The 17,597-nt window shown below is 42.1% G+C and overlaps 1 protein-coding gene across 4 annotated transcripts in view; it reads left to right on the top strand.

Annotated features, from left to right (window-relative positions):
• JAZF1 (JAZF zinc finger 1) overlaps positions 1–17,597 on the top strand; it is a 417,486-nt gene that overhangs the window by 317,857 nt on the left and 82,032 nt on the right. For all 4 annotated transcript variants that reach the window (XM_068236061.1, XM_068236062.1, XM_068236063.1 and 1 more), the window contains one exon: positions 11,248–11,444. In XM_068236061.1, coding sequence (XP_068092162.1) covers positions 11,248–11,444 — 197 coding nt within the window. The remainder of the gene's footprint in view (positions 1–11,247; positions 11,445–17,597) is intronic.

The following is a 17,597-nucleotide window of genomic DNA, read 5'->3' as shown; positions in this document are numbered from 1 at the left end:
TACATCTGTTCTTCCCTGTAATAACCCACTGATCACCTGTCAATCACCTATCACCCACCTATCACCCATCAATCACCCCCTGTCACTGCCACCCATCATTTAGCCCCTAACCTGCCCCTTGCGGGCAATCTGATCACCCACCCACACCATTAGATCGCCCGCAAACCCGCCGTCAGATTACCTCCCAAATGTATTGTTTACATCTGTTATCTTCTCTAAACACCCACTAATTACCCATCAATCACCCATCAATCACCCCCTATCACTGTTACCTATCAGATCAGACCCTAATCTGCCCCTTGCGGGCACCCAATCACCCGCCTACACGCTCCGATTACCCTCAGACCCCCCCTTATCAATTCGCCAGTGCAATATTTAAATCTGTTCTCCCCTTTAATAACCCACTGATTACCTGTCAATCACCTGTCAATCACCTATCAATCACCCATCAATCACCCCCTGTCACTGCCACCCATCAATCACCCCCTGTCACTGCCACCCATCAATCACCCGCTGTCACTGCCACCCATTAATCAGCCCCTAACCTGCCCCTTGCGGGCAATCTGATCACCCACCCACACCAATAGATCGCTCGCAGATCCGACGTCCGATCACCTCCCAAGTGCAGTGTTTACATCTGTTCTCTACCCTAAACACCCACTAATTACCCATCAATCACCCCCTGTCACTGCTACCTATCAGATTAGACCCCTATCTGCCCCTAGGGCACTCAATCACCCGCCCACACCCTCAGAATGCCCTCAGACCCCAGCCCTGATCACCTCGCCAGTGCATTGCTTGCATCTATTCCCCCCTCTAATCACACCTTGAGACACCCATCAATCACCTCCTGTCACCCCCTAGCACACCTACCCATCAGATCAGGCCCTAATTTGCCCCGTGTGGGCTCCTGATCACTCGGCCAAACCCTCAGATCCCCCTCAGACCCCCTTCCGATCACCTCCCCAGTGCATTGATTGCATCTATTTCCCCCTCTAACCACCCCCTGAGACACCCATCAATCACCTCCTGTCACCCCCCTGAGACACCCATCAATCACCTCCTGTCACCCCCCTAGCACTCCTATCCATCAGATCAGGCCCAATACAACCTGTCATCTAAAAGGCCACCCTGCTTATGACCGGTTCCACAAAATTCTCCCCCTCATAGACCACCTGTCATCAAAATTTGCAGATGCTTATACCCCTGAACAGTCATTTTGAGACATTTGGTTTCCAGACTACTCACGGTTTTGGGCCCGTAAAATGCCAGGGCGGTATAGGAACCCCACAAGTGTCCCCATTTTAGAAAAAAAGACACCCCAAGGTATTCTGTTAGGTGTATGACGAGTTCATAGAAGATTTTATTTTTTGTCAAAAGTTAGCGGAAATTGATTTTTATTGGTTTTTTTCCACAAAGTGTCACTTTCCGCTAACTTTTGACAAAAAAATAAAATCTTCTATGAACTCGTCATACACCTAACAGAATACCTTGGGGTGTCTTCTTTCTAAAATGGGGTCACTTGTGGGGTTCCTATACTGCCCTGGCATTTTAGGGGCCCTAAACCGCGAGGAGTAGTCTAGAAAACAAATGCCTCAAAATGACCTGTGAATAGGACGTTGGGCCCCTTAGCGCACCTAGGCTGCAAAAAAGTGTCACACATGTGGTACCGCCGTACTCAGGAAAAGTAGTATAATGTGTTTTGGGGTGTATTTTTACACATACCCATGCTGGGTGGGAGAAATTTCTATGTAAATGGACAATTGTGTGTAAAAAAAATCAAACAATTGTCATTTACAGAGATATTTCTCCCACTTAGCATGGGTATGTGTAAAAATACACCCCAAAACGCATTATACTACTTCTCCTGAGTACGGCGGTACCACATGTGTGGCACTTTTTTACACCCTAAGTACGCTAAGGGGCCCAAAGTCCAATGAGTACCTTTAGGATTTCACAGGTCATTTTGCGACATTTGGTTTCAAGACTACTCCTCACGGTTTAGGGCCCCTAAAATGCCAGGGCAGTATAGGAACCCCACAAATGACCCCATTCTAGAAAGAAGACACCCAAAGGTATTCCGTACGGAGTATGGTGAGTTCATAGAAGATTTTATTTTTTGTCACAAGTTAGCGGAAAATGACACTTTGTGAAAAAAAACTATTAAAATCAATTTCCGCTAACTTGTGACAAAAAAATAAAAACTTCTATGAACTCACCATACTCCTAATGGAATACCTTGGGGTGTCTTCCTTCTAAAATGGGGTCATTAGTGGGGTTCCTATACTGCCCTGGCATTTTAGGGGCCCTAAACCGCGAGGAGTAGTCTTGAAACAAAAATGACCTGTGAAATCCTAAAGGTACTCATTGGACTTTGGGCCCCTTAGTGCAGTTAGGGTGCAAAAAAGTGCCACACATGTGGTATCGCCGTACTCGGGAGAAGTAGTATAATGTGTTTTGGGGTGTATTTTTACACATACCCATGCTGGGTGGGAGAAATACCTCTGTAAATGACAATCTTTTGATTTTTTTTTACACACAATTGTCCATTTACAGAGGTATTTCTCCCACCCAGCATGGGTATGTGTAAAAATACACCCCAAAACACATTGTACTACTTCTCCCGAGTATGGCGATACCACATGTGTGGCACTTTTTTGCACCCTAACTGCGCTAAAGGGCCCAAAGTCCAATGAGTACCTTTAGGATTTCACAGGTCATTTTTGAGAAATTTCGTTTCAAGACTACTCCTCACGGTTTAGGGCCCCTAAAATGCCAGGGCAGTATAGGAACCCCACAAATGACCCCATTTTAGAAAGAAGACACCCCAAGGTATTCCGTTAGTAATATGGCGAGTTCATAGAAGATTTTATTTTTTGTCACAAGTTAGCGGAAATTGATTTTAATTGTGTTTTTTCACAAAGTGTCATTTTCCGCTAACTTTTGACAAAAAATAAAATCTTCTATGAACTCACCATACTCCTAACGGAATACCTTGGGGTGTCTTCTTTCTAAAATAGGGTCATTTGTGGGGTTCCTATACTGCCCTGGCATTTTAGGGGCCCTAAACCGTGAGGAGTAGTCTTGAAACGAAATTTCTCAAAATGACCTGTGAAATCCTAAAGGTACTCATTGGACTTTGGACCCTTTAGCGCAGTTAGGGTGCAAAAAAGTGCCACACATGTGGTATCGCCGTACTCAGGAGAAGTAGTATAATGTGTTTTGTGGTGTATTTTTACACATACCCATGCTGAGTGGGAGAAAGATCTCTGTAAATGGACAATTGTGTGTAAAAAAAATTAACAAATTGTCATTTACAGAGATATTTCTCCCACCCAGCATGGGTATGTGTAAAAATACACCCCAAAACACATTATACTACTTCTCCTGAGTACGGCAATACCACATGTGTGGCACTTTTTTGCAGCCTAACTGCGCTAAGGGGTCCAAAGTCCAATGAGCACCTTTAGGCTTTACAGGGGTGCTTACAATTTAGCACCCCCCAAAATGTCAGGACAGTAAACACACCCCACAAATGACCCCATTTTGGAAAGTAGACCCTTCAAGGTATTCAGAGAGGGGCATGGTGAGTCCGTGGCAGATTTCATTTTTTTATGTCGCAAGTTAGAAGAAATGGAAACTTTTTTTTTTTTTTTTTTCTCACAAAGTGTCATTTTCCGCTTACTTGTGACAAAAAATAATATCTTCTATGAACTCACTATGCCTCTCAGTGAATACTTTGGGATGTCTTCTTTCCAAAATGGGGTCATTTGGGGGGTATTTATACTATCCTGGAATTCTAGCCCCTCATGAAACATGACAGGGGGTCAGAAAAGTCAGAGATGCTTGAAAATGGGAAAATTCACTTTTTGCACCATAGTTTGTAAACGCTATAACTTTTACCCAAACCAATAAATATACACTGAATGGGTTTTTTTTATCAAAAACATGTTTGTCCACATTTTTCGCGCTGCATGTATACAGAAATTTTACTTTATTTGAAAAATGTCAGCACAGAAAGTTAAAAAAATCATTTTTTTGCCAAAATTCATGTCTTTTTTGATGAATATAATAAAAAGTAAAAATCGCAGGAGCAATCAAATAGCACCAAAAGAAAGCTTTATTAGTGACAAGAAAAGGAGCCAAAATTCATTTACGTGGTAGGTTGTATGAGCGAGCAATAAACCGTGAAAGCTGCAGTGGTCTGAATGGAAAAAAAGTGGCCGGTCCTTAAGGGGTAGAAAGCCCTAGGTCCTCAAGTGGTTAACGCTTCCTGCATTGAGTGAGGTAGGTTGCCGGTTTCAAGAGTGTGTTTAAACAGTCGAAGAAGGCGCGGGGTAAGCATTTTTTTGTATTGTTTATAAAACGCTGCTGGCAATCCGTCGGTGCCAGGAGACTTGGAGTCCGGTAGACCCTTGATGACTTCTCTAATCTCTTCCTCGGTGATGTCTGCCTCCAGAAATTCTCTGTCCTCAGCAGACACCACCGGGAAGAGCTGCCAACAGCTTTAATAGAAAATTATTATTTCTTCTTGTGATACAATGACAGCAGCCAAGTTGTTTGTAAACATTACACAGAGGCAGGCTTATCTGTATCTTGAGCACTCAGCCTGTGAAAAAAACGAATCCCCCCTCCTCCCTCCTCCCCTTTGCCTCTGAAATCAATGGCTAGTAACACCTCCTCCTCCCCCTGCCCAGACTGAGCTCCCATGAGCCCTTGCTACTGCCAAGGCTCTCTGAAAACCTGTGGGCGTGGTTTATTTAGTTTATAGGGAATTAGAGTATTAAAACAAAAACAAAAAAGTATTTGGCTTGAGGAATGCCCTATAAACAATAGGAAAGGAACGCAATTATGCAATGAGTAAAAGTTCACTTCGGATCCACTTTAACTACTTCAGCCTTCAGTCGTTTTCACTTTATGCATCTGAGCAATGTTCACCTCCCATTCATTAGCCTATAACTTTATCACTACTTATCACAATTAACTGATCAATATCTTGTTTTTTCCGCCACTAATTAGACTTTCTTTGGGTGGTACATTTTGCTAAGAGCCACTTTACTGTAAATGCATTTTAACAGGAAGAATAAGAAAAAAACTGAAAAAATTCATTATTTCTCAGTTTTCAGCCATTATAGTTTTCAAATAATACATGCCTCCTTAATTAAAACTCACGTATTGTATTTGCCCATTTGTCCCGGTTAATACACCGTTTAAATTATGTCCCTATCACAATGTATGGCAACAATATTTTATTTGGAAATAAAGGTGCATTTTTTCCTGTTTGCATCCATCACTATTTACAAGTTTAAAATAAAAAAAATAGAAATATTTAATCTTTACATTGATATTTAAAACGTTTAGACCCTTAGGTAAATATTTACATGTTTTTGTTTTTTTAATTGTAATGTTTTTTGTTTTTTTTTATATTAAACATTTTATTTGTGTATTTTTGGGAGGGTGGGATGTAAACAGTAATTTTTTTCAGTAAATATGTGTCGATTTTTATTTTTTTTTTACATTTGGTTGTAGTTTTACTTTTTGGCCACAAGATGGCAGCCATGAGTTTGTTTACATGACGTCACTCTAAGCGTAACACGTACGCTTAGCGGGACGCATGGGGACGCTAGAGCCAGAAAAAGCGAAGCTTCCGAGAGAAGCTGTCGCTTTTTCTGCGGGGGAGAGGAATCAGTGATCGGGCACCATAGCCCGATTCACTGATTGCCTGGCTAAAGAACCGTGGGCCGGGAGCACGCGCACATGGCCTCCTGGACGTACTAGCTACGGCGAAAGTAGTTAGGGGCTTGTTTACACTGAATCAGAATATGCAGGGTTTTCCTGCAGATGGGGGAAATGCTGCCTATCCAGACAATAGCTTGCTGTCCAAATCACATGCTGGTGCCATTCTGGATGGCATGCAGCAGTTTTCTGTACCACTTACAGTGGGTTGCAAAAGTATTCGGCCCCCTTGAAGTTTTCCACATTTTGTCATATTACTGCCACAAACATGAATCAATGTTATTGGAATTCCACATGAAAGACCAACACAAAGTGGTGTACACATGAGAAGTAGAACGAAAATCATACATGATTCCAAACATTTTTTACAAATAAATAACTGCAAAGTGGTGTGTGCATAATTATTCAGCCCCTTTGATCTGAGTGCAGTCAGTTGCCTATAGACATTGCCTGATGAGTGCTAATGACTAAATAGAGTGCACCTGTGTGTAATCTAATGTCAGTACAAATACAGCTGCTCTGTGAGGGCCTCAGAGGTTGTCTAAGAGAATATTGGGAGCAACAACACCGTGAAGTCCAGAGAACACACAATACAGGTCAGGGATCAAGTTATTGAGAAATTTAAAGCAGGCTTAGGCTACAAAAAGATTTCCAAAGCCTTGAACATCCCACGGAGCACTGTTCAAGCGATCATTCAGAAATGGAAGGAGTATGGCACAACTGTAAACCTACCAAGACAAGGCCATCCACCTAAACTCACAGGCCGAACAAGGAGAGCGCTGATCAGAAATGCAGTTAAGAGGCCCATGGTGACTCTGGACGAGCTGCAGAGATCTACAGCTCAGGTGGTTGACTCTGTCCATAGGACAACTATTGGTCATGCACTGTACAAAGTTGGAAGAGTGGCAAGAAGAAAGGCATTGTTAACAGAAAGCATAAGAAGTCCCATTTGCAGTTTGCCACAAGCCATGTGGGGGACACAGCAACCATGTGGAAGAAGGTGCTCTGGTCAGATGAGAGCAAAACGGAACTTTTTGGCCACAATGCAAAACGCTATGTGTGGCGGAAAACGAACACTGCACATCACTCTGAACACACCATCCCCACTGTAAAATATGGTGGTGGCAGCATCATGCTCGGGGGGTGCATCTCTTCAGCAGGGACAGGGATGCTGGTCAGAGTTGATGGGAAGATGGATGGAGCCAAATACAGGGCAAACTTGGAAGAAAACCTCTTGGAGACTGCAAAAGACTTGAGACTGGGGCGGAGGTTCACCTTCCAGACTGGCAGCTGTAATTGCAGCAAAAGGTGGTTCTACAAAGTATTGACTCAGAGGGGCTGAATAATTACGCACACCCCACTTTGCAGTTATTTATTTGTAAAAAAATGTTTGGACTCATCCACTTCTCACATGTACACCACTTTGTGTTGGTCTTTCATGTGTAATTCCAATCAGATTGATTCATGTTTGTGGCAGTAATATGACAAAATGTGGAAAACTTCAAGGGAGCCGAATACTTTTGCAACCCACTGTATCTAAATCCCTATAGCTATTAGAACTATATTGTTTTGGTTACGGATTTGTAGCAGCATGGATGTGCGTTCTGTGTATGTTAATTCACAATTTTTTGTTAGTCTAAATGGGAGCTGGTCAGCTGTGATGTCCTGTAGGCATGGTCAATGAGATGCAAATAATTCCAAGTTGATGTAGGATTATGCAAATAATATATGTCACCTCTGTCTGATCGGTGCTGCGGTGTGCCGATTCAGACAGGCTATATGTAAATATGGGAGGTTAACCCTGTAGGTGCTTCCAAGAAAGCAGGAAGTAACTACAACTGCAGCATCTCCGAGGAGCTCTGAAAGCAGTAACTAAGAAATGTTTTTCTGTAAAGGATATTATGCTGTTGCTTGTCTTTCATAGCAGAGAGAGACGTAGTCCTGGGTTTAGCTCCACTTTCATTAAAAGTTCCCTTGAGCATCAATTTCTCTTTTTCATGTGTTGCTCCCCATTTTCAGCCTTACTTTCATATGTAGCAACCTCTCTTTCATTTTCAGGTGCCCCCTTTGGCTGCAGCTGCCCAAGGACCAGGCCTTTATGGCCTTTCCTGAAATCCGGCCCTGCAAAATAAAATAAGCATGCATCTACTCTTGTCATATTTGTCATAGACAACTGATCTGCATGCTTGGTCAGGGTCAAGTATTAGAGACAGTGGATTAGCAGGACAGCCAGGCAATGTGCATTATCTATAAGGAAATAAACATGTCAGCCTCCTTATCCCTCTCCCTTTAAAGTGAACCAGAGACAAAGCACCGTCATGTATTTTACTATATAGATCAGTGGGAACATTATGGAAAACACCTACCCTGCTCTCTGTTTCATTCTTCTCTGCTAAATCTGCCTGTTATCAGGGCTGGTAAGAAGCGGGCTGAGCAGTGAAGAATGAAACAGAGAGCAGGGTAGGTGTTTTTCCGCTAATGTTCCCACTGATCTATAGAGGGCAGCACGGTGGCGTAGTGGTTAGCTCTCTCGCCTTGCAGCGCTGGGTCCCTGGTTCGAATCCCAGCCAGGGCACTATCTGCAAAGAGTTTGTGTGTTCTCTCCGTGTCTGCGTGGGTTTCCTCCGGGCACTCCGGTTTCCTCCCACATTCCAAAAAACATACAGATAAGTTAATTGGCTACCTCTAAAAATTGGCCCTAGACTACAGTACTTACACTACATAATATAGACATATGGCAATAGTAGGGATTAGATTGTGAGCTCCTTTGAGGGACAGTTAGTGACAAGATATATATATACACTGTACAGCGCTGCGTAATATGTCGGCGCTATATAAATACTAAATAATAATAATAATAATCTATATGGTAAAATACATGACGGTGCTTCATCTCTGGTTCACTTTAAAAGGGAAGTCCAAGAAGTGGTGAAGAGTGGGTATTTCAGGCCTACCACATTGCCTTATGTGTAAACAGGCCCTAATCCTCAAACCTAACCTACCTTTAACCCTGAACTATCCCAACACATTGGCAAAGCAAGTTTTTGAAAGAATACATATCATATTTTCCTCAGGTTCAGCACAGAAAATCTGAAATGTATGTGAAGTTAATGTACTGTATAACTGCGTCCTGGTTTTGTAGTCAGTCAAGTAAACCTGTGTAATGCATTTTTAACACTACTGCATACACTTGTGATATGGTAAATTTTAATAGAAATATGAAAACATTTATTGTGTATATGTATATTGGGAATTCAAAAGAGATCTTTGATGATTTTTGTTTCTAAAATGCTTTATTACATTTGTCTAAAGCAGTACGGTATAAAATATATATGTTTTTATTACGTATGGATGGATTTTATAGCCTAAAATCAATGGTGCCTTTTTCAGATTCCATAAAAGAAGATTACACTCATTCAGCTATATAATTAGAAAAGCCCTGTGTTTGCAAAATACAAATTTAGCTGGAATTCAAGTTATCGGACCTTTCTACAAAGCAGGAAAAAAGTGCATATTAGGCCTAGTGCACACTAGAGCGGTTCGGCTGCGGTTTGCGATCCGCTTGCGGGTGCGGATCCGCTTGGGTAATGTATCTCAATGGGCTGGTGCACACCAGAGCGGGGGGCGTTTTGCAGAAACGCATACTCTCGGGCTGCTGCAGATTTTGGATTGCGGATGCGTTTCTGCCTCAATGTTAAGTATAGGAAAAACGCAAACCGCTCTGAAAAACGGCACTTCAGAGCGGTTTGCCAGGCGGTTTTTGTTACAGTAGCTGTTCAGTAACAGCTTTACTGTAACAATACTTGAAATCTACTACACCAAAACCGCTTCACAAAACCGCAAAATGCTAGGTGAAACGCTACAGAAAAAGAAGAAAAAGCGTTTCAAAATCTGCTAGCATTTTGCGGATCTGCTAGCGGTTTTTGGTGTGCACCAGGCCTTACTGTAGATTCCATGAATATGTTAGTATGCATAATAAGTAGTTATTTGACAAAAATAACCAATATAAGCGATTATTGTGATGAAAGATGTGCAATTTATAATTTTAACACCAAACTCTTAAGGTGGCCACACACGATACAATAAAATCATCCGATTTACGGCAATTCGATAAATATTAGCAGATCTCCCGAAAAAATCGAAAGCTTTTATTTTCATTCGACTTAAAAATCTGATCCAATTTCCCATTTGTTTTTTTTTCCGATTTTTATCGATCCGGAATGTTGGAATTTTTTCTTCAATTTCTCTAAAGATTGTATGGTGTGTGTTAGATTGTCAGTTTATTAATATACACACCCTAGCAATTTTCTCAGAGTTCCCAACAATTTTTTATCATAATTGGGGAAAAATTGAACATGTGTGTGTGGTACATTGGTCATATTTTTGAAATGTTACAATCAGTTAGAAAAATTGATTGCAATTCTTGAATTGAACAGATATTTATAAAATTGTATGGTGTGTGTGGCCACCTTTAGTCGAAGTGATAAATTATGATATTAAGGTAGTGCAGTTGTTTTAATTAGGGCTTGTGAAAATGAAAATGCAATGTTTTATGCACTGAGGGCCAGTAGAAATCAGCAGTAACGACACCTAGTTTCATAGAATATTCTGGGATGAGAATTCCGCATAGCTAAACAGTCTGGGCTTAGCATCACTGGAAGGGCACTACATACAAATATGCAGGTATAGAGTTGTGCACTTATTTACATACCCTGGCAGAATTTATGATTTCTTAACCATTTTTTCCAGAGTCCTGTACTTTACTTGAAGTTATTTATGGGTTATTCCTTGCATTCAAAACTGTTTTTTTTTTGGGGCAGTTTTTGCTGACATTTATGTTTGTCTACCTGACTGTGGTTTGGTTTCAACAGAACCCATGATTTTCCACTTCTTAATTAGAGTTTGAGCACTGCTGATTGGCATTCTCAGTTCCTTGCATATTTTCTTATACCACTTTCCTGTTTTAGAGAGTTCAACTACCTTTTCCCACAAATCCTTTGACATTTCTTTTGCTTTGATTGCCTTTTATATTGATTGCCTGCCACAAATAGTTTGGGGGTCCGAGATCTGCAACGAATATGTAGATCTGATGTTCCGACTTCACTCCCACTTCAATAGTTAAATAATTGCTGCAGGTGTGTGACTGAATCCTGTGCTGAAGCCACAAGATCAGAACAGCAGACATTTTTAAACAGGAATAAATATAGCAGCTTCTGTGTTACTTTTAGTTCGGGTTTCCTTTAGGTATGTATTTGGCTGACTTGAATGAAAAATTGTGGTCAGCTTACCAAAATACTATATGTAATTTTCACTCTTCCCATCTGGGCAGGAAGTGAAGAAGATTATCCTCAGTGACAGAAGTTTTGGTTGGAGGTGGAGTTTGAAGTCAAGCTCGTTGGATTTCTTTCTTTGCTCCTTTACCTTTAACTCAGAACCAACAATGAATGTATGTCCTGTATTAAGCACCATATCCTCTGCTTATTTACTGATTGTATTACTCTGGCATTATAGATTCATGACCGATGCAGCTCGACGTGAACAAGAAACCTTAAAGAAGAAAATCCAGCCCAAGCTCTCACTGACACTGTCAAGCTCTGTGTCCCGAGGAAATGTATCCACACCACCACGTCATGGCAGCGGCAGCCTCACCCCACCCGTCACCCCACCCATTACTCCCTCATCATCATTCCGCAGCAGCACCCCCACAGGTAAGGAGGTATTAGTGCTCTGCACACACTGGGTACTAAGTGTATATACACTTTACCTAAGGAAGAACGTAAAATAATCCTTGTGATTGTTCCTCTCTATATACATTTCAAGTATTTTAACAAACTGTACCACACAGATATACTTGTGACTGGTCTGGAGCTCTGCATTTTTAGTACAGTAGCTGCCTTATGAGAGTGATTACTCCACAATCCCAACACACCCACATATAGGTTTTATTCCTACTCCCTGATTAATGAATGTGTCATTTTAGTAAAATTAGAGGTTGTAGAGGGGGCAAAGGGATGCATAAAATTTTACTTCCTGTTTTGTGCAGATTTCTGAACCAATGGCACAAAGAGAGGGAGCAGAATTCTGGGAAGTCTTATATACTGAACCATATATTGATGCCATGGTTTCCATTAATTTTACTAGAAAGTGATAGTGCTGCACAAAAATTGAAAGATAATGTTTAGTAATTTTTTAATATAAAATGTATTTTGTATTGTTGGTATATGTTATAATGATTTTTGTACTTAAGTGGAGTTACTCTTTAACACATTTTTTTCACATGTAGATAACCCATAACTGCTTGTGTATGCTTCACCTTATTTAAGGGTGACATCATCGCCACGTGTACAGTCCCTAAAGAGTGACTTTACCAAAAGATAGTAGTAGGGGGAACAATAAATCAATATATCACAAAGTGAAAAGTAAAAAAAATAGAAGATAGATCAAGAAATGATTGACACTTGCCATGTAATTTGCTCATATTGCTTGATCCACCGTAAATCTACCAGTCATCATCTTTATTGCTGGCAGACATGAAACAAAACGGACAGCACCAACTTCTAATATTTATAAACACGCCCACTAACAATGTGATAGGCTAAATGGTTGTGTAAGTATATATATATATATATAGAGAGAGAGAGAGAGAGGGGGATACTGCTTGCCTATCAGTTTTAAACAGATGTTATTTCCCACAATGCAACGAGGTTCACAGACCGGTATCGTGGCAGGGCCATTGCACACTGTGGGAGGGGTGTCACCACAATATCAGCCACATAGCCCCCCCCCCCCCCCCCCCCTGATAATCTGTTTGAGAAAAGATAAAGATTTCTCGCAACTGATTGGGATGAAGTTCAATCCTTGGTTACAGTTACTCTTAGCTCTAACTTCTCCTCTGACGTGGAGACTGTTGCCAGGCAACAACTGAGCAATCAGAACTTGCTCATGTACTTAGCAGCCTGTCTTTGTACTGTCTTGTGTCTTGTCCATTTAGCTCAATCTGTTCTGTGCCAAAATAAAATTCTGACAGGAATATTGGTATGATATCCTTCATGTCTGCCTTAAAGGTCCTCTATCAGCGGTTTAACTTTGTCGTCATATTTTTTTTTATTAAAAAGATTTGACTTCCAGGCAAAGAAGCTTGATGGTTTCCCTGCAACTTTATTTAACGTTTGTGAGCAGCAATCTATCATAAGCCAATTTTCTTTCAGGCACACCTTTAATAAGTCGAACCACCTTGCAGTGCCCCATCCAAGTCTATAGCTAGTGGTGTGAGTGGAATAATTGAACCAGCCTGCACCAGACATGCTAAGCCCTAAGGATCGGAAAGTCTTATCCCACATCATTGCCCGGAGACACTGCACTGCAGTCTCGCCTCACCATATCTTACTATGGACGTCATAAATTCATCTTTTAGCCTTGAAAGCATCACTGCAAGTCCCACTCATTTGGGGTCCTGGCAGCGTTTTTATGCTCCAAGGGCAATATATAATGACTTTTTTTATTGCAGGATAAACATTTACTTTCCTGCAGAATGATTAGAATGTAGAAATTGTTAATCAAGCGTTACAAATCTTAGGAGGACCCCAAGCAGTACTGGCTAATGTGTGCAGTTTCACGGTGAGACCCTCACTAAACACGTTTATCAGTTTACACAGCGTAATAAGGAAAATGTTATATGCCCCAGCGTCACTGCCAGCATGGGGTGCACTACTGTGTGCTTCAATAAATAGAAGCAGTGTATGAAGCCAGGGGTGGATTGTGGAACCTGGAGAGCGTGTCGTGACATTATGAGAAGGCATCTGCTCTAGGATTGGCTGATTTCCTGACAGCTTCCGTCAGTTTGTAATAACAGAATGAGTAAAACTGCTCAGAAATAAAATCCAATAAAGAAATATGTTTTAGGTGATATTCCAGGCGTATTAGGAAACCACCATTAAAAATACAGTAAAACCCGTTGTCTAGAACCAATCTCAAGTCTCAAGCAACCAGAAAAGAATCTTGTGCTTACAGGATGCATAAATCTACTTTTACACTTCTTTTACAGTAATAAACTTTTAGTTAAGTCCGTCTATTGTCTTAAAGAGAATCTGTAAAAAAAAAAACAGCCCCTGGGGGGTACTTACCATGGGGGGGGAGGGGGGGCGGGCAGGCCTCTGGATCCGATGAGGCTTCCCTCATCATCTTCACCCTCTGGGAGATGTGTGGAAGGTAAATTTTGCAGCTGCTACTGCATCTGCACCACCGCTTACAAACTTGTCTACTGATTTTTGTGGGGGGCTGCCATCTCTGGATTCCAGGGGTTGAAGGGAAAGCCTCATTAGGAGCCAGAGGATTCCCCCTTCCGAGCGAAGTACCCCCAGGGGCTCTTTTTTTTGTTAGAGATTTCCTTTAATTTGTTTTTAATTACTGTATTTCAACATTAATACAGAGTTTATGGCAAGTATATAGTTTAGGGTACACCGTAGTACAGTTTTTTTTTTAGCAAGGCCTATTTTTAACATTGACTCTCAAGCGACAGAAACTACACTTCTCTGGCATCAGCCAAACCAATCAGCCAGCTGGTGCCGGATAATGGGGGTTTTACTGTATATAAAATTGGCATAAATGTAGGACTCGTGTAGGTATTTTTTTGTTATTTAACATTATTGAAAATTACTGAAGTACGCCTTGAGGAAGGAAGGAGGAGATGCCCAGGTCGGAGAGGTGATGGTGCGCTCTGTAGTGCACTAATCAGTGAGTGCTGCATGTTCAGAACCCCATGGCGGCTCAGCTTAAGCTGAGAAACTTTGGGGTCCTGGGCAATATCCCAGTTTTCCACATCGCCGGCGGCGATCGGAAGGGTGGGTGGGATTCGGCTGGGAGGGGGGTATCATGCAGCTAGCACTAGGCTAGCTACATGATTAAAAAAAATTAGGTTTAAAAAACCATGCGCAGCCGTGCGCTTGCGCATAATCATAACGCTAGGGAGGAAAGCCTCCTTACTAAAATGCTATGCAAAACAGAACTTTGCCTTCTTAAAACAGAAGGTATTTGCAATAATTCAGGTTGGAGTGGAGTGAGCTCTGAGTAGTGTTGGGCGAACACCTGGATGTTCGGGTTCGGGAAAGTTTGCCGAACATGACCGCAATGTTCGGCATGTTCGGGCCGAACTCCCCGAACATCCCGCTTTTGGGGGCCCTATAGGGTCACAGGCATAAGGGGGGAGCATGCCCCGATCGCGGGGGGGGGGGGGGTCGGAAATTCCCCCCACCCCCTCCGCTAGCACTCCCCCCTCTGCCCGCTTCCCCATACAAAAGTTTAAGGAAAGTACCGGTGGTAGTGGATGGCCTGGCAGTGGCACTGTGGAGTGAGGAGGAGGAGTCCGGAGAGTGACGCGTTGAGGGAGGCCGGGCAGCGGGCGTGAGGTCAGAGAAAGGGTGGAAGTACCACAAGGGTACTACCACTGAACCGCCCGCTGCCCGGCCTCCCTCAACGCGTCACTCTCCGGACTCCTCCTCCTCACTCCACAGTGCCACTGCCAGGCCATCCACTACCACCGGTACTTTCCTTAAACTTTTGTATGGGGAAGCGGGCAGAGGGGGGAGCGCTAGCGGAGGGGGTGGGGGGAATTTCCGACCCCCCCCCCCCCCCCGGCATCGGGGCGAACGCGAACAGTTTGGCCGAACACCACCAGGTGTTCGGCCGAACTCGAACATCACCCGAACAGGGTGATGTTCTGCAGAACCCGAACAGTGACGAACACTGTTCGCCCAACACTAGCTCTGAGGTGTCCCACAATGCATCACTACTGAATTTTAGCATTTAGCAAATTTAACATTTTAGTAAGGAGGCTTTTTGGTCTCTTTCAGCTAGTGTTGCTTAAGCCTCTACCATACTTAGAGTACATACACACTTGCAGTAATGTCATCCATAGGGATCGGCATGTGATTCCTAGGGAAATAGTTCCATTCCCGTGTTATACAGACATGTCCCTTGGCAACAGACAAGCAATGTGTACTGCTGCTAAGGGGAGGAGAAGGAGGCAGAGGAGTGGGTGACAGAGTGGCAGGGTACAAAGCAATGCAGTTGGGTGTTGCTATATCTTCACGCTTGGGGGACACCTGTATACACGATGTATCCTTGGCCAAGAAGCGCCAAACTCGACTTGAGTTCCTTTTAGGTTGTGTTTAAAGCACTGAAAAATGATTGTCCACTTAAAAGTAAATACATATATCTGTGTAGTAGTACAAGCAGTGCTTATCTTTAAATACACCCAGTGTCAAAATGAGTCCAGAACCGTAAAAACATGTACAAATATGAAGAATGATGATAAAACCTTCCAGCTCACTGTTTCCTTTTTTTGTCTTCCGTCAGCCTTTAAATGTATTTTTTAAGTGTCTGACTTTTGATGTTAGTCAATTGTGAGTGTGTGTTGTCTCTGCGTTTGCCCTTGCAAGCAAATTATAGAATGACCATTGGTTTCCGTGTAATGTTTGCTCTGCTGCCATTTGTCGTTTTTGCACTGTTGGCTTAAAAATGGAACAAGAACAACTACCCAGGGTCAAGTGTCCATGTAAAGACTAGCCACATGCTATTTTATGCTTTAGATTCAAGCTGTGAAATGTGATGGTTTTATGCTTCAGTTGCAGTTTCCTGTTAATATTGAATAAAAATTACACACACAAAAATCCTTCAGAACTAAAAGGTAAGACCGAACAGTCTTTCTCATGCAGGGCTCTTTTTAGGCGTAGACAAACAAGGCAGATGTCTGGAGATACACATGCAGGAAGGGGTGCCACACAGCTGTTATTAGTACTAAAGTATGTTTTATTGAATTCCTATGCCAGCTGCTAGTTCCATTAGGAAAGAAATGGGTGGTAATTTTACCAACTAAATGGTGTTTGCTAATTAGATTAAAGAGACACTGAAGCAAAAAAAAAAATGTGATATAATAAATTGGTTGTGTAGTAGGCATAAATACTAGAACATTAGTAGCAAATAAATTATTCTCATATTTTTATTTTCAGTTATATGGTGTTTTTTTTATAACATTGCATCATTCTCTAATATTTGCAGTTTACACACTACTCAGCATTCTAAATGATTTTACAGAGCGGGTAAGTGAACTTTTGAACCCTTTTCTGCAAAGAAAAAGAAAATACAATGACTGACACTTGAGATAATAAGCTGCAGAAGACTGAGCTCTCTGCAGTGGTGGAGCTCAATGGCTCTTTTGCATAGTTAACAACTGGAGTTTCCTAAACTCCTGTACTGGAAACAATATTAGCCTTATGTCTCTGCTCCTAATGTTTTATTTCTTAGCTGTACTACACTTACAAATCATTATATCCATAATTTTTTTTCTGCTTCAGTGACTCTTAACAAAGGAGACCTAAACAGCATAACAATGATATGGGAGGTGCTATTGAGGTGCTAATAAAGCTGGTCTGTATTGATTTATTATTTTGTAACTCCTCTGGATTTCCAGAACAATAATCTAATGAATCTGTAAAGATCCGGGCTAAATGTTTACAGTACCAGTCAGGGTTATTACACAAGAATACTTTATTTAAAGGATAGCAGATCTGAAAAGATTAGGAGATATGGGGGGGAGCAGGCATGTACGGGGAGCTGTCCTAATGGCCACCGCTCACCCCATTCTCCTCTGACCCCATCCTTTCCTAGCTAAATGCCCCCGGCAGCATCTTCCGGATGGCCAGAGTCGGGCATCAGGCCCAGCTGCACACGCTTCCTACAGTGTGCAACCATGGCCGGGAGCTCTCTGCGCATGACATCATGATTATGTCATGCGCATGGTCAGTGCCAATTATATGACTTGGTATTTATTTGTGTATATGTTTCATACTTGTTTTTGATAAATA

Source organism: Hyperolius riggenbachi, chromosome 5 (genome assembly GCF_040937935.1).
Source record: "Hyperolius riggenbachi isolate aHypRig1 chromosome 5, aHypRig1.pri, whole genome shotgun sequence".
NCBI classification, from domain to species: domain Eukaryota; kingdom Metazoa; phylum Chordata; class Amphibia; order Anura; family Hyperoliidae; genus Hyperolius; species Hyperolius riggenbachi.
This window is presented reverse-complemented; position numbering and strand designations above follow the sequence as displayed.